Raw genomic sequence first — 25,709 nt, 5'->3', positions numbered from 1 at the left:
ACCAGTTGTATGCAGTAGCAGGCATTATTCCATATTCCTTTTTTTTTTAAACCCATATCTTCTGTTTCAGAATCAATACTAAGTATCACTTATTAGGCGAAAGAGAGGTAAGGGCTAGGCATTTGAAGTTAGTGACTTTCCCAGGGTTACACAGCAAAAATTTCAAATTTGTATCCAGGACTTCCTGTCTCTAGGGTTAGCTCTCTATACACTGAGCCACCTAGCTGTTCCTCCATATTCTTTTTTTTAAAAATTTAAACATTTATTAATATTCATTTTTAACATGGTTACATGATTCATGCTCCTACTTTCCCCTTCACCCCCCGCACTCCCCCCACCCATGGCCGACGCACATGTTCCTTCATATTCTTAAAAAAAAAACCCATACCTGATAACATGCACATTCCTTTGTGCCCTTTGGGTGTATGGTTTTATTAATTCAAATACTAAATGGTTTTAGCAACTTTAGGTGATATATGATAGATTGATAAAGTATTATTCACCTATTTCAATGGCATTTAATATATAATTTATGTTTATCTTCTAGTGCTGAAGCTTCCCCTGCTGAATGTTGCCAACATGCCAAGATCCTGGAAGACACACAGTTTGTTGACGGATATAAGCAGCTGGGATTTCAAGAGACTTATTATGGAGAGTTCTTAAATAGGTTGAGAGAAAACCCTCGACTCATTGCCTCCTCTTTGGTTGCTGGAGAAAGATTGAACCAGGATAACACTCAGAGTGTTATCCATACAGTTTTTACTTCTCTTTATGGCAACTGTATCATGCAAGAAGATGAGAGCTACCTCCTTCAGGTTTTGCGGTACCTGATTGAATTTGAACTCAAAGAAAGTGACAACCCTAGGCGTCTTTTGAGGAGAGGTACTTGCGCATTCAGCATTTTATTCAAGCTTTTTTCTGAAGGACTTTTTTCTGCCAAACTCTTCCTCACAGCAACATTACATGAGCCAATCATGCAATTGCTGGTTGAAGATGAAGACCATCTAGAAACAGATCCAAACAAGTTGATTGAGAGGTTCTCTCCATCCCAGCAGGAAAAGCTTTTTGGAGAGAGAGGTTCAGATAGATTCAGACAAAAGGTTCAAGAGATGGTGGACTTGAATGAATCCAAACTGGTGGCCTTGGTGAACAAATTTATTGGCTATCTCAAACAGAACACGTACTGCTTTCCTCATAGTTTGCGGTGGATTGTATCACAAATGTATAAGACACTTTCCTGTGTAGATAGACTAGATGTAGGGGAAGTGAGGGCAATGTGTACTGATCTCCTCTTGGCCTGCTTCATTTGCCCTGCAATTGTCAACCCAGAACAGTATGGAATAATTTCTGATGCTCCCATAAATGAGGTGGCAAGATTTAATTTGATGCAGGTATGCATTTTCTTGTAACTTTACCATCATATGCAGTCTTTTCATGGATTGGTTTTTTACATGATTGTTTCTAAGAATTTTGAAAAAAGTTATGATGACAACTATTGACATTTCTGTAGTGCTTTTATATGTATTATCATTTACTCTGTACCCTCTTCCTATAAGGTAGGTAGTGGGCTAGTTATTTATATAGCATTTTGAGGTTTTCAAAGAACTTGTACAAATATTTTATCATTTTATCCTCACTACAACCATGGGAAGTAAGTGCTATTATTCTCCTTATTTTATAGATTAGGAAACCGAGGCATACAGGTTAAGTGAACTTGTCCAGAGTCACAAAGCTGCTATAAGTCTCTGGCTGGATTTGAACAATGTGTCTTCTTGACTTCAGGTCTATATTTAATCAACTACTTATAATAGCCATTATTTATATATGGTGTTTTAAGGTTTATAAAACTCTGTATGTAAATTATTTCATTTGATTCTCATAGCAGCCTTTTGAATTAGATGCTGTTATTATCTTCATTTTAGAGATAAAGAAACTGAGGTCAAGAGAGATTGACCACATGCTATTATAAATGTGTGAGATGGTCACATAAGTGAAGAACTCAGAATTTGAGCCCTGGCCTTCTGACTTCAATTTTGGTGGTGTTTGTCTTTTTTTTTTTAAACTTTTACCTTTTTGTGTTAATATTTCTAAGACGGAAGAATGGCAGGGGCTAGGCTAAGAAGTGACTGAGGCCTCCTAGACTTGGCCCTCTATCCACTATGCTACCTAGCTGTTCATGTCTAATTGTTGTTCCTTTTTCTATAATACTATGTTATAGAAAGTCAGTAAAATCTACTTGGCAATATTTTAAGGTAAAATTTATAATATCTGCCATCTTTTTTCCTTGAATTTTATCACAGTTGATTATTATACTTAAGAAGTGCTGTGATTTCATTAGTTATAGCTATCACTACAGATCTTGATCTGGCTTCAAATCCCGACTCTGACACTTAGTAAATATTAACCTCTCTGAGTTTAGGCAAGTCATTTAACTTCTCTGGACCTCATTTTGCTCATCTATAAAATGAGAGGTTGGAGTAGATGAGGCTCTGAGGTCCTTCTAGCTCTAAACTTTATGATCCTGTGTTATTACATCTTGTGTAATAATTTCCAGATGTCGTATTCTTTGTTCTCCTTGTGGTTTTCTCTAAGATATATTTCAACTCTAAAATGTTGTGACTCAGATCATGAGAGTGATATAGACCATCCTCTTTCTTGGATATTGACAAAAGCAATCCTGGTTATTTCCTGGATACTCTGTTCATTGTTCTTACTATGACACTCAGACCTGGACATAGTACTTCAAATGTTGGTCTAATCAATGATTTGTTTATAAAAGAACAATCAAAAGAGTTATGCTTCTGCAAGCAGCCAGAGTGTCTCAGTGGATTGAGAGCCAGGTCTAGAGACAGGAGGTCCTGGGTTCAAATCTGGCCTTAGATACTTCCTAGCTTTGTAGTCCTGGGCAAGTCGCTTAACCTCCATTGCCTAGACCTTATCACTCTTCTGCCTTGGAACCAACACACAGTATTATTGATTCTAAGACAGAAAGTGAGGGTTTAAAAAAAAAAGGAGTTATTCTTCTATTAATGTACTCTAAGGATATATTAATTTTTTGTTGCTGTTTCCATATCATACCACTGGCTAAGTTTGTAGTAGATTTTTTTCAAGTAAATTGCCATCTAATCATTTCTTATCATGTTCTTGTAAAATTGGTTTAAAAAATCTTTCAAATTTATTTTTAGCATTCTTTAAAAATTTTGAATTCTACTTCTCTCCCTTCTTCCTACCCCCTTCCCCAACCACTGAGAAGGCAAGCAATATGATGTCAATTATATATGTGACATTATGAGAAGCATTTTCATATTAGTTACATTTTAAAAAGAAGCAAGAAAAATGAAGTGAGAAAATTATACTTCAGTTTGTATTCAGAGTTCATCAGTCCTCTCCCTGGAGGTGAATAGCATTTTTCATCATGAGTTTTTTAGAATTGCCTTGGATCATTGTATCCATTAGAGTAGCCAAGTCTTCCACAATTGATCATCATTACAGCATTGCTGTTACTGTGCACAATGAACTCCCCATTTTTTCTCACTTCACTTTTCATCAGTTCATGTAAGTCTTGCTATATGAAACCATCCTCTTTCTCATTTCCTATAGCATAATAATATTCTATCACGATCATATGCCACAGCTTGTTCAGCTATTCCCCTAACTAATGAGCATCCTCTCAATTTCTAATTCTTTGCCACCACAAGAAAAGTTGCTATAAATATATTTGTTACATATAAGCCCTTTTCCCTTTTCTTTGATATCCTTGGGATACAGACCTGGTAGAAGTATTGCTGGGTCAAAGGGTATGCAATTTTATAGTCCTTTGGGCCTAGTTTGAAATTGATCTCTAGAATGGTTGGATCACTTCCTTCAACAATTCAATAGAATGCCTATTTCCCTCTCATCCCCTGTAGCATTTGTTATTTCTCATAGGTATGAAGTGGTACTTCAGAATTTTTTTAATTTGCATTTCTCTAATCAGAAGTAATTTGGAGCATTTATTTCTATGACCATAGATACCTTTTTTTTTTTCTTCTGAAAACTGCTTGTTTATATCCTTTGACCATTTATCTATTGGGGAGTGATTCTTATTTTTGTAAATGTGACTCAGTTCTACATTTAGTCATTATTTGAAATGAGGCCTTTTCTAATTAAAGAAACTTGTGGAAAGTTTTTTGTTATTACTTAATTGTTTATGGTGACTTTTAGCAAAATGTAGTTTCCCCAATAATCCCTTTTAATTAGGCCTATTTTTGCTTTTGATTTTTCTGAGTTCAAGATTGATACCTGCCTTTTTTTGTTTTGTTGTTGTTGTTCCACTGAAGCATATTAGATTCTTTTCTAGCCCTTTATTGATTGATATTTAATAGGTAAGTTTCTCTTTGAATCAATTTTGATGAGAGCAAGGTTCAAACATTGCCCTTCTACCTCCCTTCTATTTCCCCCTCTATAGTAAAATAAAATTGTGCCACCTGTACCCCAGATCTCCTGTAATCTCTGGCCAGTTGTCTGACTCTTACTCTCTCTGAGATAGGAGCTCCCAAAGCTACTGATGCTCCATGTGTGGGTTTCAAACAAGTTTTTATTCTGGTGTTACAAACTTCTGGCGTTGTTGTAAGTTTTTTTAGGCCAGAAAGATGTTTCATCCTGACCTTTTGTTGCCTCTGCTACTCTAAAATTTGATTTAAATTGTTATTTTAAAAATGTTTGGAGGATAACGTTGAGAGTTCAGCTGGGTTACTTCCTAATGCACCATCTTGGATCTAAGATGTTTTCTCTGAAATGGGTAGTTTTGAACCTCAGTCTAAGATTTCAATTGAATTTCATTTTAATAGATTCAGACTTGATTCTCCTGTTTGTCAAGATCTTCTATGCTTCATCATACAGTTTGTTAGCCATTCTTCCTTTCTTTTTGTCATCTGTCTACTTCATGAGCATGTTACCTATGCTTTTACTAGTGTCATAGATAAACATATTCAAAAGCATAGGCTAAGCACAGCTCCTTGGGCCATTCCATTAAAGACTTGTCAAATTGACTTCATCATGCAGTCAATGAATATGCTTTTCGAATTTTTTTTTCTTACCTTTGAATAGGTTTGAATTTCTTTATCTTATTTGTCATAAGATCAAAGTTCATAAGATTTAGATCTGGAAGATGTCTTAGAGATCATCTAATTCAACCTCCTTATTTTATACATGAGGAAACTAAGGTTAAGACATAAGTAGCTTGTCTGAGGTTATACCACAAAACCATAAGTGGAAAATGTTTTCTTATAAAGGTACTATCCCTAATATTTTAAAATTTTTTATTTAATAATTAAAAAAATTTTAATGACAAATTTGCTAGCAGTTTAATCTGGGCTATACATGTATTATCATGCAAAACATTAACATATTATTCATTTTTATAAGCAAATAATCTTATAGAACCAAAACCCTAAAACATATACTCAAATAAAGTGATAAAATCATATAGTTTCATCTACATTTCTACTTCACCTTCTCTGGAGGTGGATAGCATTCTTTTTTATAAGTCTTAAGAATTGTCCTGGATCATTGCATTGCTGTTAGTAGCAAAGTTTATCACATTTGATCATTTCACAATATTGTAGTTACTGTGTATGATGATCTCCTGGTTCTGCTTGTTTCACTCTGCATTAGTTTATGTGGGTCTTTCCAACTCTTTCTGAAATAATCCTATTCATTATTCCTTATAGCACAATAATATTCCATCACCATCATATACCACAATTTGTTCAGCCATTCTCCAGCTGAGGGACATCTTCAGTTTCCAATTCTTTGCCACACAAAAAGCGTAGCTATAAATATTTTTGTACAAACAGGTCCTTTCCCATTTTTAAAAATCTCTTTGGGATACAGGCCTAACAGTGGTATTACTAGATCAAAAGGTATGCATTCTTTTGTAGCCCATTAGGTATATTTCCTAATTGCCCTCCAGAATGGTTGGATCAGTTCACAACTCCACCAGCAATGCATTAGTGTCCCAATTTTGTCACAGTCCCCTCCAACATTTATCATTTTCCTTTACTGTCATATTTATTTATCTGATAGGTATGAGGTGGTACCTCAGAGTTGTTTTAATTTGCATTTATCTAATCAAGAGGAATTTTAGAATGTTTTTTCACATGATTATTGTTAGCTTTGATTTCTTCATCTGAAAACTGCTTATTCATATCCTTTGACCATTTATCAATTGGGGAATGACTTGGTTTCCTTTTTTTTTTTTTAAACCCTTAACTTCTGTGTACTGGCTCCTTGGTGGAAGAGTGGTAAGGGTGGGCAATGGGGGTCAAGTGACTTGCCCAGGGTCACACAGCTGGGAAGTGTCTGAGGCTGGATTTGAACCTAGGACTTCCCATCTCGAGGCCTGACACTCAATCCACTGAGCTAACCAGCTGCCCCCAACTTGGTTTCTTATAAATTTGACTTCTTTATATATTTGAGAAATGAGATTTTTATTAGAGAAATTTGCTATAAATTTTTTTCCTCAGTTTGTTGTTTCCCTTCTAATCTTGTTCGCATTGGTTTTGTTTGTACAAAACCTTTTTAATGTAATATAATCAAAATTATTAATTTTACATCTTGTAATGTTCTCTATTTCTTGTTCGGTTATAAATTTTTCCCTTCTCCATAGATCTGTCAGGTAAACTATTCTATGTTCCTCTAATTTACTTATACTGCAATCTTTATATTTAAATCATATATCCATTTTCACTATATCTTGGTATAGGGTGTCTAATACTATTTCTGATTGCAGGTTGGTCGCCTTTTGCAGCAGCTGGCAATGACTGGCTTGGAGGAGGGAGATCCTCGAGCAAAGAGCAGCCTTGGTAAATTTGACAAAGTAAGAACAAATAAGCATATGTATTATTTTTAGGAAATCTAAAAAGTCATGTGATATTTAGTCCTTTGAATTTGTTATTTGTATAGTAAATGATCCTCTTATTTGTATCTGATTTAAGTTATATGTATATATTAGTACTACTGTTCAATTATATTTAATAGAAAAATCATTTAAAAAAGTTTCTAGCTCTGTTATATAAAAAGAGTTAAATTTATGCAACTTAATGAGGATAACGGAATCCTAAAAGTGCTTTTATAAAACAAAGAACTTGATTTATAAAAAGGAAATTGCCTTTTTTTATCATGTATAGAGTTAAGCACAAAAAAAGGCATAACTTCCATATATTTCATATGTTGATATAAATTTTTTAGTTTTTCATAAAACATTTGAAGATGTATACTCTTTTCTTACTTCTGGATATTGTCTTATAATTCTAATGTCAGTATTTAATTAATCTCTTTTCCTCTGCCAACAGGGTTGTGTTGCTGCATTTCTTGATGTTGTAATTGGTGGCCGAGCTGTGGAGACTCCCCCAATGTCTTCAGTTAACCTGTTAGAAGGGTTGAGTAGAACTGTGGTATATATGACCTACAGCCAGCTCATCACTCTGGTATTAGCTTTATTCTTTCTTTGAACTTCTTGTGGTATTTGTAAAATACTCTAGAAATCTGAACCTGTGTGATATTTAGCTTAATTCATCAAACATTTATTAAATATCTCTCTTATGCCAGGCACTGGTGGTGAGGCAAAGATAAATACAGACAAATCATTGCCCTCAAGAATATTACCTTCTCTTGAGGGAAGGGATCAACAGATACACAATAAAGTAAATACAAAAATCAGCACAATTTATTTCAACATGGATAACATGCTGATAACTGAGTCAGGACAGGGAGGAATCAGAGAAACCTTAAAGTAGAAAATGGCTTTAAAGCTGTGCTTTGAAGGAGGTGAGACAGATAACAGAGGTGAGGAAAGGTACATTTCCTTAAATATGAAGGAACCCTTGTGTAAAGACACAAGAGGGAATGTGGTGTCCATGGAACAATGAGCAGGTCATTTTGAATGGAACAGAGAGTATATAAAAGGAAATAATAAGAAGATTGGAAAGGTAGGCAGGAGTCAGATTGTGGAGTGTTTTAAATTCCAGACTGAGGAATTGGTATTTTATATTTGAAGCAATAGGAAACTATTGAAAATTGTTGAGTGGAGGGAATAGGGTACCTCTTCTTATGAATATTAATACTCATACTATAACATAATTTTTTCTATTAAATTTTTTTAAAAGCTTTTTTTCCCATGATTAATGATTTTTCCCTCCCCTTATCCTTGCCCATTTCCAGAATTGACAAGCAATTCCACTAGGTTATACATATATATATATATACATATACATATACATATACATATACATATACATATATATGTATATACATATACATATATATGTATAATCACTCAAACCTATTTCCATATTATTCATATTTATAATAGAGTACAATGATCCCTCACCTATTTGCAGGAGTTATGTTCCAATTACCCCCCACAACAGGTGAAAATCTGCAAAGTAGCAGGAGAGCAAATAGATCATTGCTACAGTCACTGAGCCTGTCAGTGTTCAGGATACAGATTATAGTGCTGTGGTTGGTCGCTTTTCATTCCATAAGCCAATAATGTGCCTTGTACAAGCTCACATAGGCAAACTTGTGCAAGCGATAGTGGCATATTGAACTTCCATTGTTACAGTATGGTATTCATCTACAAAATCCCACAATATAGTGAAAACTGTGTGATACAGAATTAGATATATTTTTCAAAAGCCTGTGATATAGTGAAGCCACAGTAAGTGAACCGTGATAAGTGAACCATGATATAGTGAGGGACGAACGTAATCCTTTAAACCCCAAATCACATACCCATATAAACAAGCGATGTCATATGTTTTCTTCTGAATTTCTACTCCCACAGTTCTTTCTCTAGATGTGGATAGCGTTCTTCCTCATAAGTCCCACAGAATTGTCCTGGATCATTGCATTGCTATTAGTAGCAAAGCCAGTTACCTTTGATCGACCCACAATGTATAACAAAAATTTTGTATAAATGAATAGAGAGTAGGCTTTGTAGTTAGGAAGACCTAGGTTCAAGTTATGCTTCTGACACTTATTGAATATGTGCTCCTGGACAAGTCACTTAAGCTTTTGTTGTCTTAGGCAACTCTGAGACTATAAGTTGCAGAGTGGGTGCCATTCTTCATTACTAAAGATAATTTTTGCCTAGGATTTTCCTATACCAATTAGGTCATAAGTCCAGGCCAAAAAAAATTCATTTAAAAAAAGTATTAGGCATAGTTAATAATAGGAATTATTCAGTCAATTTCCTTTATTGATTCTGTGAAAGGACAATTTAAGGTAAACATCCTCATCTGATCTAGCAGTTTGGGAACTTCTGTGAAAGAGGAAGCTATTACAGAAAGTCAGAGGGGGTCAGTAATATATAATGTAATAGGACTTTTAATTATGATGTGCTTTTACTTATCAAGGGAAGTCCTAGATAATAAATGAAACATTTGAGACATGGAGAAATACAGATTTAGGGTATACGATGTCAAATCTTCATTTCCAGAGAGGAGAGATGTCAGATACAACTGTGTTTTAGTTGTTACAGACCGATGTCTATGTGTTTGTGGAGGGAGTGTCATGTCAGGTGAATGGTCTTCAGATCAGGTCCATAAGTTTTATAAGGAAGTGGGGAATTTATCAGTCAAGTGTGTCTGATTAATTTCTCCACTTCTGATTTCACAAGCATGGGAGACTAACCAAAGAATTAGAAGTTGACAGAAAAGATGAGAAGTAGTTGGGGATATTAGACATCAGAAAAGGACTATTCCAGATTAAAGACAGCTTTCTAAAAGTGAGCTTTAATGAGTTGTAAAGAGAATTTTTTGTATTATCAAGGAAGTGTCCCTAGCTGTTATTTTTTTTATCTCAGGTTCTTAGCAGAAAGATATTATATAGCAGGATTTTGAGACATTGTAGTATGATTTAGTTATAATGTATCTATGATTTTATTGCAAAATGATCTTGGTGTGGAAGAAGAGTTATATAGTTTATATGGGTATGATTATGAAAAATAGGCTAGGTATTAGAACACTAACTAAAGACTTATTCTCTTTGCAGGTTAATTTTATGAAGAACGTTATGTTAGGTGACCAACTAAGAGAAGATCGAATGGCTCTTGAAAACTTGTTGGCAAACCTACCCCAGGCCAAGCCAGGAAAAAGTAACAGTTTGGAAATGACTTCGTATAATACTCCTCAGTTATCTCCTGCAGCTACTCCAGCTAACAAAAAAAATCGTTTGCCCTTGGGTAAGTATAGGTTAGTGAGGAACTGCATGCATATATAGCCTGACTTTGTTCTGAATTCACACTAATTTATTGAGCATATTCTCTGTGGAAGGCACTCTGCTAGGTGTTTGTAGCATTGTACATACAAGATGGTTACAGTCTATTGGGTGGCATGTAACAAACTAGTTTTTGTAGTCAGAAGAGAGTAGTTTTTCATAAGGTCTGACTAATATAGTTAAGTTGAAAAGTCTTTAAGTATAGTACTCCTGAGATTTACATATTTGCAGTCTAAGGCTCACTTAGCTAAGGGATGGAAGATGAGTATCTCTCTGAATTTCAGAGTTGGTCTCTAGATGATGAATTTTTTATTTGCTTTCTTTTGATCTCCACCACAGTGTAGAGGGGTGTTATTTCTTGGTAAAGGGAAAATACACTTTGATGAGATCAGATTTTCTGAGTATGAAAGTAAAATGACAGTTTATTCTAAAGTAGCTTATTTATTGAATAATGTCTTAGTATCTTATCTACTTTTGCATTCTGATTCTGGCCAATTCCGCAGGGAATTGCTGTCTTGTGTCTCAGGAATATTAGTGTTTTAATTCTTATTAGCAATCAGTATCATTATATATTAGCTTTCAAATTAAACAATATATTAGTAATAATAATGCTTCAAAGAACCATGATTTCGTTGGTGTGAATCTTCCTTTTACTGATGTAGATCCCTCTATAGGTTTTAGTAGACCATTTTCTGGAGTCACTGTGGTTGTGAGAAAAAAAACCTCCTGATGGCCAATTTTCTGAAGCCAATCTAGGCCTCAAGATGATAGATACAAATTTATCATTGGTCCCATGCTTGGACTCCTTCCATGTTGTTTGGCCTTGCTGGAGCTTGTGTTGACATCAATCTTATAAGTCACAAGGAAGCACCAGAAGATAACTGAAGTAGAATAATAATGATAATAATAATGATTGCTTACAGGTATGTAGTAGTTATCATTTGTGTAGTTCAAGTGTTATATATTATAGATGAAGAAAATGAATCTTTGATTTGCTTAATATCATGCAAATAATAGTGAAACCAAGTAGTGGGACCCAACTACTTTTTCAGCTATATTGTGTTGCATTTGTACTTTCTGTGAGATTAGAATATCAGGGGCTCTTATTCTTTAAAAAAGAAGAAAGAAATTATGTGTATTAATTTTTTAGTTATTCATTTCTGTAGTTTATTTCAGTATACCAGCTCTTTCACTTGTTATCATCTGGAACTATTTTAGGGTTAGAACTAATGGAGAATAATTTTTAAATGTTTCCCCACTACTCATACGAAATTGTGACCAGGTCGTTGCATTTTATTTCACATTTCTAAAAATGTTTCTGTTGTTCAAAGGGTTGATTTTCTTTCTGTTTAATGCTGTCGAACCCCAGGACAACAGTTAGCAGCCATCACTGCATGGGATCCCTCAACCACCAATCTCACAGCTCACATTACTCTAGTAACCCCATTTGGTGGGTAATAGGCTCTCTTTCTTCTACTTTAAGAAATTTCACAAAATTATGCTTCATGTGCATGTCTTACTTGTTTTATGTAAATGACTGTCTGAGATTTAGATATTTTAAGGTCCATGTGTTCCTTAAAATTCACACATGTGATTTAAGGAATGTGTTTAAGTTGAATTCATTTTTCTCTGTCGTATTTATTTTGTACCTTTGTGAAATAAGTAACTAAAGGATAAGTTGAATTCTTTTGTAGTATGAATTTTTAATAATAAGGTTTATCTTTTACCTACAAAGGGATATGGTACTACCACATGATATTTATATATAGTGACACAGGACATATAAGAGAAATAGTTTACTTAGATAACTGTCAGTTTTTTAACATTCTTGTACCTGACATAGGCTATATATTATATTTTATCTTGAATTGAAATTCAATTAGGGTTTGCTTGGTTAATTAGGACTTCTGAATTTTGAAATAAAAAGTGTTTCAGTTTATTTTCAGAGAAAACTTACTCAAATTTTGGACAGCTCTCTTTGTTAGGATAAGGTTCTTTAAATGGAGCCAAAATCTACTTCTCTGAAGCTTTCTTTTTAGAGCTGAGATGAGCAAGTAGATCCCCTTTTCACATGGCAAAAAGTCTTTATTTAATTTTGTCAGTGTATAATTTTGAAAGATGGTAATTTAGTAACTTGATTTGTTTTATTTCTATTCCCTTCCATTTTATCCTGTCAGTAAAGTGGCTTTTGATCAAAAGAATATTGGAAAACCTTTGTTTTTCCAATTGTTTATACTTCATTGTATTAGACATTGGAAGAATTTTTTGCTTGTTTATAGTTTACTTATGTTTAATTTTATAGTTCAGTGAAAGAAAGTTGATGTTATCTTGTGAAGAGTAGTTCGTAAGTTTGGCATCTATTGTCCTCTAAAACTCTTTTGAGATCAGTGAGTTTCACATCATCAAAGATATTCAAGATGAAGATGAGTAACATTTTGTCAGTAATGTGATAGAGATAATTTCTACTATAAGTAAAGATTGGACTAGATGACCTCTGAGGACCCTTGTAATGCTAACAATCCTATGATTTACATTATAATATTGGTCAATAATTTTTGAAAGAACTAGTGGACTCCTCAACTTGAAAAAGCAGAATACCTAGTGGTTTGAATTCTGGGAACATATTTGTTGGGCTGTTGATCAATTCTTGACTTATAGGAGGGAAAAAGGAAAAGGAATAGTTGCCAGATCTTTCTTAAAGGCTTGGATTTGAGAAGAAGGCACAATCCTTAAATTCACACATAGGAAAATTTTTCTGCTTATGTTTTTGTATATTAGGGTATTAGAGTAGATTATCTTTGAGAGAGCAAGTATGAAGACAGAGGAGCAGAGGAGAATAATCTCTTGGCCCTTCTGTTCTCTTTTTAAATTTTTACTTCTTGGTTGCTAATTTCCCATGAATTCAACTATATTTTTGTGTAAATTACATTTAAATATACACATTCGGGCTTCATTTGAACTCTGGCCCCTCTGTCACTATGTGTATATTGGACATTTTTACTGGATGTCCTTGTGGGCATCTTAAAATTCAACATGTCCAGAGTAGTTCTTGTTTTCTTTTAATCTCCTTAACTCATTCATCCTCCTGACCTTATTTTAGTACCACCTTGGTTATATGAGTTTGCAACTCTGGAGTCATACATAACTCTTCATGCCCTTTTACCCCCTATACCCATCCTCTTTACAGCTGCCAAAATTGTGTTACTAAAGCACATGTCTAATTATGTCAGTGATTTGCTCAAGAAACTTCAATGCTTCCCTATTGCCTCTAGGATAAAAAATACAGATGTATCTGATATTAAAATTCCTTTACCATCTGGCTCTAGCTTCTCCTTATACATATGAGATATTTCTGTCAAATTGGTCTTGTTTCTGGTTTCCTTATAAAATATTTAATCTTCTCCCTTCATATTCTTTCTCACCTCCACCTTTGAAATCTCTATCTTCCTTCAAGATTCAGCTTATGTATCATCTCCTGTAAGAGGTTGTCCTAATTCCCTCAGTTGTTAGGATGCTTCCTAGCCCTTCTGACAATACTTTGTATTGATTCCGTTTATATTTTATATTTACTTATCTGTGTACATGCTATTTCTCTTCAGCAGAGTATGTATTTGTTGCTGAGGACAAGGACTGTGTTTGTTTTGTCTTTTGGTGGCTCTGATAGTGGCTGGCACAGAGTAGTCACTTAACAAATTCTTGTTGAATTTGATTTTGAAAAAATAGTTTGAATAGCTTCTGTTTCTACAGTTTACAGTGTGAACTTCTCACAATAGCACTTGGGGGTAGTACATGTATAATTATTTCTATTTTACCAATAAGAACACTGAATTTTAAAGAAATAAAGTTACTAGCCCCTGGTCACAGGGCTAATAACCAGAGATAGAACTAGGACATAAACCTTTCTTTCTCTATAATACTATTTAACTTATTTGTATAATAGAGCCTAGCTAAATGATCTCCTCCTTCATATCCTCAATAGCACTCTGTTTTGTACCTCTCTAAGTCAATTAACATGTTGTATTGTGTATTATTATATTTGTGTCTTATCCTTCTATTAAAGTCTGAGTTTCAAGACTGCATCTCATTTTTCCTCTCTCCCCCAACCTCTACCATATAGTGCTCGGTACAACCTAAAAACTTAATATTTATTCATCAGTTTCTATAAAAAGATAATTTTAGGAAATTGGATTTGATGAGAGTATGTTATTACCACTCCATGTTCACATTGGCTGTGAAACAGATCTACTCATTTCAAGTTAACGGATGTTTATTCGTCACCTACTACGTTCAGAATATTGTGCTTGATGTAGGGAAAATTCAGAGTTTAGATAAGATATGGTGATAGTTTAGAACTGCAGTCTAACTGAGAGATCATCTAGTCTACCTACTTTGTTTTGTAGATAACAGAAACTGAGGCTCAAAGAGGGGAAGGAGTTTACCTAGGCCATTTAAAAAGGAGTAGGCAAGGCATCTTAATCTAGGTTCTTTGAATTCAAGTCCAATTCTCTTTATCATACTGTATTTCTAAGTGTTATTTTGGACCTTGCTGGTATGCAGCTTGTGGGCTCATAGAAGCCTAAGACATATGTAGGGATAACTGCACTATGCAATAACATTTGACTGAGTACTCTGTGAAGGATACAGGGGAAAGAGCATATTTTATGTTTTTGGCATGCAACTTACTTAACATAGTCTTTCCTGTCTTTTGTATTGGGTTTTTGAATTCCATTTTATATGATTACAAATTTATAGTTGAACTCTTGAAAAATTAACCAGAAATGTTATGGTAGAATAGTGGAGTAGTACTCCTTTATGTCGTCTATAGACTGTATTCTGTATTTTGTCCACTTTTTTTTTTTGTGCATGTGCAAGCATTCTATATTGTTTATTTTGACCTTTTATTTGTGAGCCTTTTATGTTATTTTAACATTTCTGTGAGCCATTTATGTCATTTAAAATTTTTCCTCAAAAGTTGTATTTGAAATTTTTTATTAGCAACTCGGAGCAGAAGCCGTACCAATATGCTAATTGACCAGCACCCAGACCATGATGGATTATCCCAAGAGACGATTCAGGAAGTACAGCCAGAAGAAGTGTTGGTCATTTCTTTGGGGACAGGTCCCCAGCTAACCCCAGGCATGATGTCAGAAAATGAGGTATGGCTATTTTGCTGAATATTATGTATAGCCCTAAGTTTTATAATAATAAGAACTCCCATTTCTGTAATTCTTTCAGGTTTACAAAATGCTTTTATTTCAATCATACTGTGAAGTGCCCTTTTTACGGAAGAAATTGAAGCTCTTAGATAAAATGGATTTGCCCATGATCATATGTTTGAACTTGAAACAAGTTTTCTGACTCCAAATCCATTGTTCTTTTCACTCTACCATAGCGTTGTTTTATATCCTTTTTCTCCATAACTATTTTCCTTAGAAAGAACATGCTTTGTGAGGAGTTGTTTATATTATAAGTTTAGAATGCTTTGTAAATATAGGAGGTAAAAGTACTGATATTAGCAATGGAAGACCCAAGTTTGAGTTTGAGTCAGAACTCTGAGACTTACTAGCTGTATAGCCTGGGGTCATGTTGGTGAACCCACTGGCACCCTTGGCTCCACATGTGGGCTACTCCGTTCCCCCTCTCCATAGTGCCTGAGGACATTTTTCACATGCCCCACTCCTACCCAGCAGCACAGTGTGAGCACTTCCTCCCTCCCCTATCTGAGGTATGGGGGGGAGGAGAGGAGGCAACTCACAGGTGGCTTGAGGGTACAGTTGGGCATGCTATCTCTAAAAGGTTCGCCATCATTGGCCCAAGGCGAGTTTCTCTAATTTTAAGTCTAGGGTTCTTTCTACTATACCAGCTGCATCTTCTGAAATCACTCTTGAGTGTGTCTAGTGTCCTTTTCAAGCTTCTATGTGCACTTGAACAAATAGGTAAGAAGTATACTTTTTGCAGACACAGCATATCCATGAATTTTAATTAAGAATTTATTATTCTTAAAAAAGACTGGTGATTTTTGTAGGTGTGAGTGACCATTGCTATAACTGACTAGGTTGTCTTTGGACAGACACATGGTTTATCTCTTGGCTTCTATTTGAAACTGTTACAATGTTGTATACGTCCTGCCTGAGCTTATTGTCCACTAGTATGACCTTCTAGAACAGGGGTTGGCAACCTTTTTGGCCGTGAGAGCCATAAACGCCACATTTTTAAAAATGCAATTTCGTGAGAGCCATACAGTGCTCACAGTGTGCACTCCTGTAACAGTGCCTGAAAAAAAATTGACTTTATGGCTCCTGCAGAAAGAGCCATATGTTGCTGACCCCTGTTCTAGAATCTAGGAATCTAGAATCTAGGATAAATTGAGGCTTACCTTATGTTTTGACTTTCTTTGGAATGGAATTTCTTATTTTCTTGGGGCCAAAGGGTGTTCTTCCTCATTCGTGTTTCCAGGATTTGCCCAGAAAATAAGATAGTTAAACTTCAGATTCTAGCTATGCTCCTAATGTGCTGATTGACTTTGAATAAGTCATTTAATCTTTTAAAAAGTTGGGCATTTAATTAGTTAGTGGAAAAAACTTTTAAATAGTCAAGAGAGCAGTGTAGTATGGAATAGGGTCCCTTTGAAAGCATTAGCAGCTTTTCATAACTGAGTTTTTAAGCAGGGCCTTTCGGATGTTGAAATCTTTCCCATTCCATGGTTCTCTCAGAGCCCCATTTCCCCAATTTCTAAAAGGTAGCCAATGACTTATACATTGCTGAGTAGGATTGTTGTATAGAAAGCACTTTGTAATCCTTAAGGTATTGTAGTAATGTTTTAATTGCAAAACTTGGTTTGTTTAATTTAAAGAAAATGGAAAAATATATTTTAAAAGACTTTATTAGAAAATTATACAATGCAATTATTTATATGAGATTTGACATAATTATGTTGGTGCTTAAACTATTGACAATTGATTATTTAAACATAGATGCCAAAAGAGCCTTTCTTTGGAATGGAATTTCTTATTTTCTTGGGGCCAAAGGGTGTTCTTCCTCATTCATGTTTCCAGGATTTGCCCAGAAAATAAGATAGTTAAACTTCAGATTCTAGCTATGCTCCTGATGTGCTGATTGACTTTGAATAAGTCATTTAATCTTTTAAAAAGTTGGGCATTTAGTTAAAGAATGAGTCAGGAGGATTGTGATAAGAATAAAGTTATTTTGAAAGTGCTTTACAAATAAAAGACATACATCTTGATTAATATAAAGAGAGACATTGGGAAGTTGGAGTTAACAGTAATAGTGAGTCTTCATGTGTGATTAGGTTCTCTAGCAAGCTCAACTCAGACTAACTAAATCCCACTGCTGTATTTTTTCCAAAGAAACATTTTATGGCTTCTCAATTAATTTTTTTTAAAAAAAGAGAACCACAAGAAAATCATTGCTCAAATTCAAACCTTCCTCTTGACTTTTTAATTTTACAAAAAGTTCTTGCTATACGTATTTTCCAGACCTCTACGTAAAGTGATTTTTATGTAATGTGTGTTTAGTCCTGCCCATCCATTTCATTGGCATATACAGAATAATGCCTTTATGTAAGTCGTAAAATGTACTAAAAAGAGGACACATTATTGTACCATGTTAATAGCAGGATTATGAAATGAAAGGCAAAGTTAATGATAAAAGTATGCATAGAACTGTACAGTAAAGTTAACTTAGATGTACAGTATGTTGCCTCTTCACCACCAGTACCTGTCCTTTATCACTGGTGGGTGGCTGGGCTTTTTTATGAAGTTATCAAGAGATGTTTGGACAATGACTTTCTTTTTTTCTTGTATATCTGATAATAGAAAGCAATATTATTCTCATTATTAGCCTTTGAACTTTTAATTCTTCAAGTATATGGATCCATCTTTTCAGCACAAGAAAAAAATTCACTCAAATGATGAAACGCTTCTCTCAGCTGTTTTGTTGAGAAATTTTTTTGTTTGACCTCAGATTCTGAAGCTTCTCTTTTGTTTTCTGTAATCTTTGCAGTTAGCAGTTCAGTTAGGTCCTCATTTAAGAGTTCTTTTTCATAAGACTTAACCCCTCTATGTAATTTTCATCCATTCCTAACTCCAATTCTTGTGCCAATTTTATAATCTTGTTACTCACTTCTTGGAGTGTTTCATCTTTGTCAAATTCATGAAACTTAAGAACAAACTGCTGGCACATTTTTTCCCAAACTCTTCACACATGTTTGTTACATCTTCCCATGCCATTCAGAATTCTTTACATAAAGTTGAATTTGCATAATGTGAATTTATGTAAAGGAAGAATCTTTACTTACTTATTTTGAGACTGGTTCTCCTTAGCTCTGGCAGCTAGGAAACACAGTGGGTAGAGTGCTGGGCCTGTCCTCAGGAAGTTTCCTATTTTCAGATCTGCCCTCAGACACTTATTAGCTATGTGACCCTAAGCAAATCACTTGACCCCATTTGCTTCAGTTTCTTCATCTGTAAAATAAGCTGGAGAGGGAAATGGCAAACCACTCCAGTATTTTTGCCAAGAAAACTCCAAATGTGGTCATGAAGAGTCAGATGTGACACAAATGATTAAACGGCAACTTCTTAGCTTACTCAGATTGGCCACTTCTGGACCTGATTCCAGTACTGACCAGTGCAAAGGCTTTAGTTAACTGTACCCATTTTTTCTGATGGGAGCCATATTGCCCCTTCTTAGACATGCCTTGGTGACCATCTGCTCCTAAGGTCTTGATATGCCAGGCTTAGTGAGGACACCCTATAGACTTTATCTCTTTAGCAGTTCAGACTCCCTGGAGTCAAGCCTCAGCCTTTCTAGAAACAAGGACTTTAGGAATGTGTCGCTAAGCCCAACTTTCCTTTTGATGTTAATATCTAAAGAAAATTATTAGGGATATTAATTTCTAAAGAAAATTATAAGGGGGGAGAGTGTTCATTTCTTGCTTTAGAGATCCTAGTTGCTGAAAGTGGTAATAAAATAATTAGCAGGGGGCAGCTGGGTAGCTCAGTGGATTGAGAGCCAGGCCTAGAGACGGGAGGTCCTAGGTTCAAATCTGACCTCAGACACTTCCCAGCTGTGTGACCCTGGGCAAGTCACTTGACCCCCATTGCCTACCCTTACCACTCTTCTGCCTTGGAGCCAATACACAGTATTGACTTCAAGACGGAAGGTAAGGGTTTAAAAAAAAATTAAAATAAAATAATTAGTAAAGTTTATTTTTATATGTAGAAAATAGTAGTAAAATATTCTTAAATTTTTGAAAATTGATTTGGCTGATTGAGAACAAAAACCTTAAAAAAGTATCTCCAATGAAGTAGAAAGAGAGCTAAAATTGAAGTTAAGAGAAATTGAGCTGCATTGAAATAGAGAAAACACAGGATTGTGAGTTGGAAGATTTGTATTTGAATCTTGGTTTCACTATCTCCTATCCATGTGACCACAGGAAAGTTTCACAAGATGATTTCTCCCATCAGTCTTCTGGTCTATTAAAAGAAGGGGTTGTATTAGATAGTCTTTTCAGCCATCCTCGATGATACTAGAAATCTTGGCTCTGATGCTTATTAGCTGTGTGACTCTTAACTTTCGTTTTTACTCTGTGAATTTAGTTTCTTCATCTTTAGTGAAGGTAGAAGAATTTTTATGCTATCTACTTTTCAGAGTTGATTAGAGGAAAGTGTTTATAAACCTTAAAGTACTATAGAAATGTGAGGGGTATTTTGGTTATTATTTGTTTAAAATTTCATCTCCTTTTCAGTTGTTTTAATTTCATTACCAGAATGACTGATTTTATTTCTTTAGGTCTTAAACATGCAGCTTTCAGATGGAGGACAAGGAGATGTCCCTGTTGATGAAACCAAACTCCACGGTAAACCTGATAAAACCTTGCGCTTTTCCCTCTGCAGTGATAATCTGGAAGGAATATCTGAAGGTGAAGGGTTACTTTATTCCAGGAATTGTGATTCAAGTAGATTTTGTAGTTTTCTTTAAAGGAGCTTTGTTAAGTATGTTTATGCCATCTTTGCTTTTTTTGTAAGTGTGCTCCAGTTGGCTATACATATAGCTACTTGAAATTTTATGTGTAAGAGATTGGTAAAAAGTAGAATTGAAGAAAAGAGAACTCATTTGCTTTATTAAAATCTGAATATTTTTCTCGCCAGTCTTTGGCAAGTTTGTCCATCTCATTAATGGCCATCAAAGTATTTGCTTTTTAGACTCTTGAGCTCCTTTAGAGGTGTATAAACAATGCATGTATTACTAGGAAAACAAACAAACCATCATTTTGTCTCAGTAGTATTTATAGTTGTAAATTTTCTTTTATTTTTTTTTTAATTCACTCTAGGTGATAAACTGTTAACGGTTTTTTTTGGTAGACTTGTGCTGTTGACCACCTTCGGTATATAAGTGATTAAAGAATTATAGGTTGCATTGCACCATTCACATACTTCATTGATCTGGGAGCACACAACAGAAATATGAATGAAAAAATTTAATGGTCAGTTTCCAGAGTGGGAGTTTGTTTATTCTATGAATCGGAAAAAAAGCTGCTATCAGAAGTTTTGAGATGGCCAATTCAGTATTTCAGTTTAATTTTCAGAGCATTATCTTAACAGTTTTTAATCACTTACCAAAGCATGGCGATTTGCATGTAGCTCAGCAATGTGTCTTGCTTAAGGATAGTCACTAATAGAAAAAAAATTTTGTAGGGCCTTCAAATCGTTCCAATTCAGTTTCTTCTCTGGACCTGGAAGGAGAATCTGTATCAGAACTTGGAGCAGGGCCTTCTGGGAGTAATGGAGTTGAAGCTCTGCAGCTTTTGGAACATGAACAAGGTAAGAAATAGATAAAAACAGCTGCAAATTACAAAAACAACTATTAGCCCTTAGAGTCTAGGGACAGTATTATTGCATATTTGTTTTGTATCCCTCAATAACCTCCTACAATATAGGTTAATTGATAAATGTTTATAAAATTAAACTGTATTTTTTATTTGCTGTGTGCCAGCCTGACTCTGCTAAGAGAGAACTCCTTTTAGCAGTCATTTAATAAATACATTTTGATTTTAATTTTAAAAAATTTCTATATGTTGTAATCTATTAAACTCAGTTTCCCCTTTTTCCTTCTTTTTCAAGCGCTCAGTTTAGTCAGTAAGTAAAATTTGTAGATTCATCTTACTGAGGATAGTTTCTTCATGAATTAAAAATATTCAAGGTGAATGAAAAAAATGTCTAACTTGTAACTCAGAGAAAGATTCTTTTAAGTTGGCTGTAGCCAAATAGATAATTGTTTTTTGTGTTGTTTGTTTTTTTAATAAAGGAGGGTGTCTTATTTTTTTGACAGCTACAACACAAGATAATCTTGATGATAAACTACGGAAATTTGAAATCCGTGACATGATGGGGCTAACAGATGATCGAGATATTTCTGAAACAGTGAGTGAGACCTGGAGCACAGATGTCTTGGGCAGTGATTTTGATCCCAACATTGATGAAGATCGATTACAGGAGATTGCAGGTAACTGATGAGGGTGTATGGTAAGCGCTCTATTGATATTTGTGTAGCTGTTCCCTTGTTTTTATGCTCTGATAGATATCTTTTAGAGTAAAGTAATATTGTTTTCTTGTAAGCAAATCTAATTTTGAAATGAATCATTTTATTTTACATTTTGATTTGTTTAAATACAGGCAAGGTTCTTCCTTTCTGCACTTCATTCTGAAAGAGAATAACCAGTCTCCTAAATTACTTTAGTTTCCTCTTATTTTTAGGAACTAGCATCTGTCCTTAAGTTTGTTTTTAGCAAATTCTTAAACTCTAGATCATTGAGATGTGAATTAACTCTTTCCGAGGATGGAAATTACATTTGTAAATTCTAATTCAACAGACAACATGGAGGATCTCAGAAAGAATTAATTCACCTCTGAAAGTGTTATTCAGCTTGAAAAGGTGAATTATCTATTCTTAGAAAATTATTTATTTATCTTTGGATCAGTCTCTTATGTACTAAAAATGGTAAGCAGTTTTTCTTCCCGCATGAAACCGAATTAGAACGGTTCTTTTATCATATTAAGTTGAAAATCATGGAACTTCCTTTAGTTGTATGTTTTAATACAGCCCTGCAGTGTAATGTTGAGTCTTTTTACATGTATTCTTAAATAGTGTAAATAGATTTCTTAATTAGTCTTGCATTACTTTGTTCTAGATGCCAAAGGAGTATTATTCCTGGCATTGGAATATATGAAGCAATAAACTCTATTTGCAGTTGAATGACTGCTGTAGAGGAGTGTATTCTACTGCAAATAGATTTTATTGTTCTCTGTACTCCATCGTTCACTAAGGTGCCAGAAGAAAGCTTATTTGGCCAATGTGTTCCTCTGAGGTTGAGTCTCTTAGTTTGAACTTTTGGAGTCTCTGCAGTGCTTTTGTTACCTGTGGAGGAGTGTATGTGGAGAGAGATGTTGTAAGCTGGAGCATCATAGCTGAATCAATAATATTGGCAGCTGGCCACAATGACTTGAATGATGTGTGTTCACTTTAAGAGGAGAGGAAAGTATGGAAAAACAGGAAACCAGTCCATGGAATTTGAGTGTTGCCATGATTTACAGTAGCAAACCCTTGCTGTTGGTGGTGATTATGGTTGAAAGCATTCTTCCTTTTCTCTTAGTCCCTTGCATATAGGCTCAAGAATTTTGTAAGGCTCGTGTTGGGTCTTTCTCCTTTTGTCACTGCTTTTTCCATCCAGACCTTTGTTAATCCTTTGCTCCCCACTGGTTGTACAGGTGCGGCAGCAGAGAACATGTTAGGCAGTTTGCTGTGTCTGCCAGGTTCAGGGTCAGTGCTTCTTGACCCCTGCACTGGTTCTACCATATCAGAAACAACCAGCGAAGCTTGGAGTGTAGAGGTATTACCAAGTGACTCAGGTTAGTATCCTGTCCTCATTTCCTTTTTTTCCTTTGCACAGAAGCAATTTAAGGTACTTAAATACATGGGTTGAGTGTACATTTATTTAACAATCATTTATCAGTCAACCACTGTGTGCAGTGTACTCTGTTTAGCACTGGGTAGATATAAAAGTTAGATAAGACACGGTCCCTTTCTTCATGGAACTCACTGGTTGTTTGTAGGGGATAAAGCTAGTAACTCTTAATATACAACATTGTTCCCTTCCAGACTCAACTTGAATACCCCCTTCTACATGAGGCCTTTCCTTATTTGTCCAATCATTAGTGCTCTTTCTCTCATTGTATTTCCTCTGTATTGATGGATCTTTATACAAATTGTTTCCTCCCAGGAGAGTGTAAATTTCTTGAGGGAGGGGTTATTTTATTTTTGCCTTTGTATCCCTAGCACCTAGCATATCATTTCTTGCACACATAAGATCCTTAATGTGCTTTGAATTATTTTAAGTTATATTTTAAGTGTATTGGAGAGAGGTACAAAACAAAATGTTACGTGAGATCCCAGGGGAGAGAAGTTTACTAGAAAGGAAGAATCTTCATGTCAGAGGTGGCATTCTATTCAAGTTTTAAAGTATGATTGGGATGAGGCAAAGAGGGAAAGGAAGGCATGCCCAGCCTAGAGAGAAGGGTGTAAACAAAGGTGCAGAGGAGGGAAAGCACTGTGCATCTTTAGGGTAAAGGAACTTCATGCATGTGTACCTGTGACTGCACATGTGTACTTGTACAGACTTAGGTGTGGAACAACATGTGATAAGGCTGGATAGGTTGGGTGGTATTAGATTGTGGATTGCCTTGAATATGAAGCAAAGTAGGAAGAAGGGATAGACCACTAGGTATCCTCTTATGTCACTATAGCAAAATATTTTCATTTGTGGCATTATTTGTCCATTAATATGAAATAGAGAACACTGGACTTGGAGTTATAAGGCCTAGAGTTTAAGTCCCAGTTTTGCAATTTATTAGTTGTATGATTTTGGACAATTCCTTCTACCTCTCTGGATTTAGTTTTCTTTAACATAAATGGAGAGGTTTGGATCCCCAGCTCTTAATTTGTGATTTTAAAATCTTTGGGTAATCATGGGAACTTTTGGGTAATCATGGGCTGTTCTTTTTTGACTGATTAATTTCTGGATTTTAAAAAAGCAGTTACTATTATTAGGATCACTCAAAATGAGAGAATTACTTTCATATCTTTCTATCTAGCATCATAGATATATGTAGCAAAGGACTAATAGTACCTTTCAGATGCTGAGTAGGTGGGTGTCCTGAAGTTATGTTTAGATTTGTGCCAATGGAAGAGTTAACCTTCTATAGAATATTTTATAAAAAACTTTGAAATTGAATAATAGGCCTCCAGGATTTATTTTGTGCAGGATTATTGTAAATACATATGTAGTACTTTAGTTTACATATCGAGTGATATTTTTTCTTTTTAGGCTTACAAAATTTTCCTGTGTCTCTTATTAGAGGACAGTTATCACAATACTAAGAAAACAGCATTCACCTCAAGTTTGGTTTGGTTCCTTTAATTAAGGGACAATTGACTTATTTTGAAATGTGAATGTTTTGGAATACTTTACAGAAATTCAGATGTACCAGTGTCATTTTTATAAGTAGATGATGCTGACTATGGTGACATATGCTTGAGTTGTTTTTCTTAAGACAATGCTATAGTGGAGAGAGCCCTGGATTTGGAGTCAGAAGACCTGAGTTCAGATCTTGACTCTAAAGTTTATGAGGTGTGTGACTATTGGCTAGTCACTTATAACTTCTCTGGGCCGGTTTCCTTATCTGTGTAATGGAGATAAAAGTATTTGTACTGCCTCTCTTGTAGAGTGATTGTGAGGAAAGCACTTTGTAGACTTTAAATACTATTGAAGTGTGATTCATTATTGTTTACTAGTGATGATGTTTTGTGCCCTGTTATCCACACACCCTTGTTCAAACCTCCATGGGCATGTACCAGTACATGGTTTTTATATGACTGGCTGGAACTGGGGACATAGTCTGTTGCTTTGAAGCAGAGTTTTCATCTGAGCACAATTAACTGACCTATAGAAGAATGGAATCCATATCCTTGACTTCATTAACACAATGGTCTAAACCAATTGAGATAACTGGCCCAGATACAGAAATCTATTTACACTGGTTTCATTAATCCCAAGGTGGGCTTTTTTATAGATGGGCTATAGAAATTGAAGCTATAAAGAACTGACAGAAGCACTAACATGAACACATGCTGTTTTCCACCCAGAGGCCCCAGACCTCAAGCAGGAAGAGAGATTACAAGAGCTAGAGAGCTGTTCTGGCCTGGGCAGCACATCTGATGATACAGATGTCCGGGAAGTCAGTTCCCGCCCCAGCACTCCAGGCCTCAGTGTTGTCTCAGGTATTTCTATCTTGATTAATAGAAGAAGTATTTAAAGTTTTTTTCCTTTTTTCTTTTCATTTCAATAAATTTTTGTGTTGATATCAGCATGATAA

At 35.0% G+C, this 25,709-nt stretch overlaps 1 protein-coding gene across 6 annotated transcripts in view; it reads left to right on the top strand.

Annotated features, from left to right (window-relative positions):
• Positions 1-25,709, top strand: part of GAPVD1 (GTPase activating protein and VPS9 domains 1) — a 62,062-nt gene that overhangs the window by 2,680 nt on the left and 33,673 nt on the right. For 3 of the 6 annotated variants that reach the window (XM_044664238.1, XM_044664235.1, XM_044664239.1), the window contains exons 2-11: positions 548-1,391; positions 6,773-6,859; positions 7,335-7,469; positions 10,036-10,225; positions 15,256-15,416; positions 20,071-20,137; positions 20,976-21,101; positions 21,610-21,783; positions 23,046-23,186; positions 25,480-25,614. In XM_044664238.1, coding sequence (XP_044520173.1) covers positions 548-1,391; positions 6,773-6,859; positions 7,335-7,469; positions 10,036-10,225; positions 15,256-15,416; positions 20,071-20,137; positions 20,976-21,101; positions 21,610-21,783; positions 23,046-23,186; positions 25,480-25,614 — 2,060 coding nt within the window. Of the gene's footprint in view, positions 1-547; positions 1,392-6,772; positions 6,860-7,334; positions 7,470-10,035; positions 10,226-11,629; positions 11,711-15,255; positions 15,417-20,070; positions 20,201-20,975; positions 21,102-21,609; positions 21,784-23,045; positions 23,187-25,479; positions 25,615-25,709 lie in introns of all 6 variants that reach the window. The other 3 variants (XM_044664236.1, XM_044664234.1, XM_044664233.1) reach the window with 2 other exon arrangements.

Source organism: Gracilinanus agilis, chromosome 2 (genome assembly GCF_016433145.1).
Source record: "Gracilinanus agilis isolate LMUSP501 chromosome 2, AgileGrace, whole genome shotgun sequence".
NCBI lineage: Eukaryota > Metazoa > Chordata > Mammalia > Didelphimorphia > Didelphidae > Gracilinanus > Gracilinanus agilis.
Note: the sequence above shows the minus strand (reverse complement) of the source record. Positions and strands in the feature narration are given on the sequence as shown.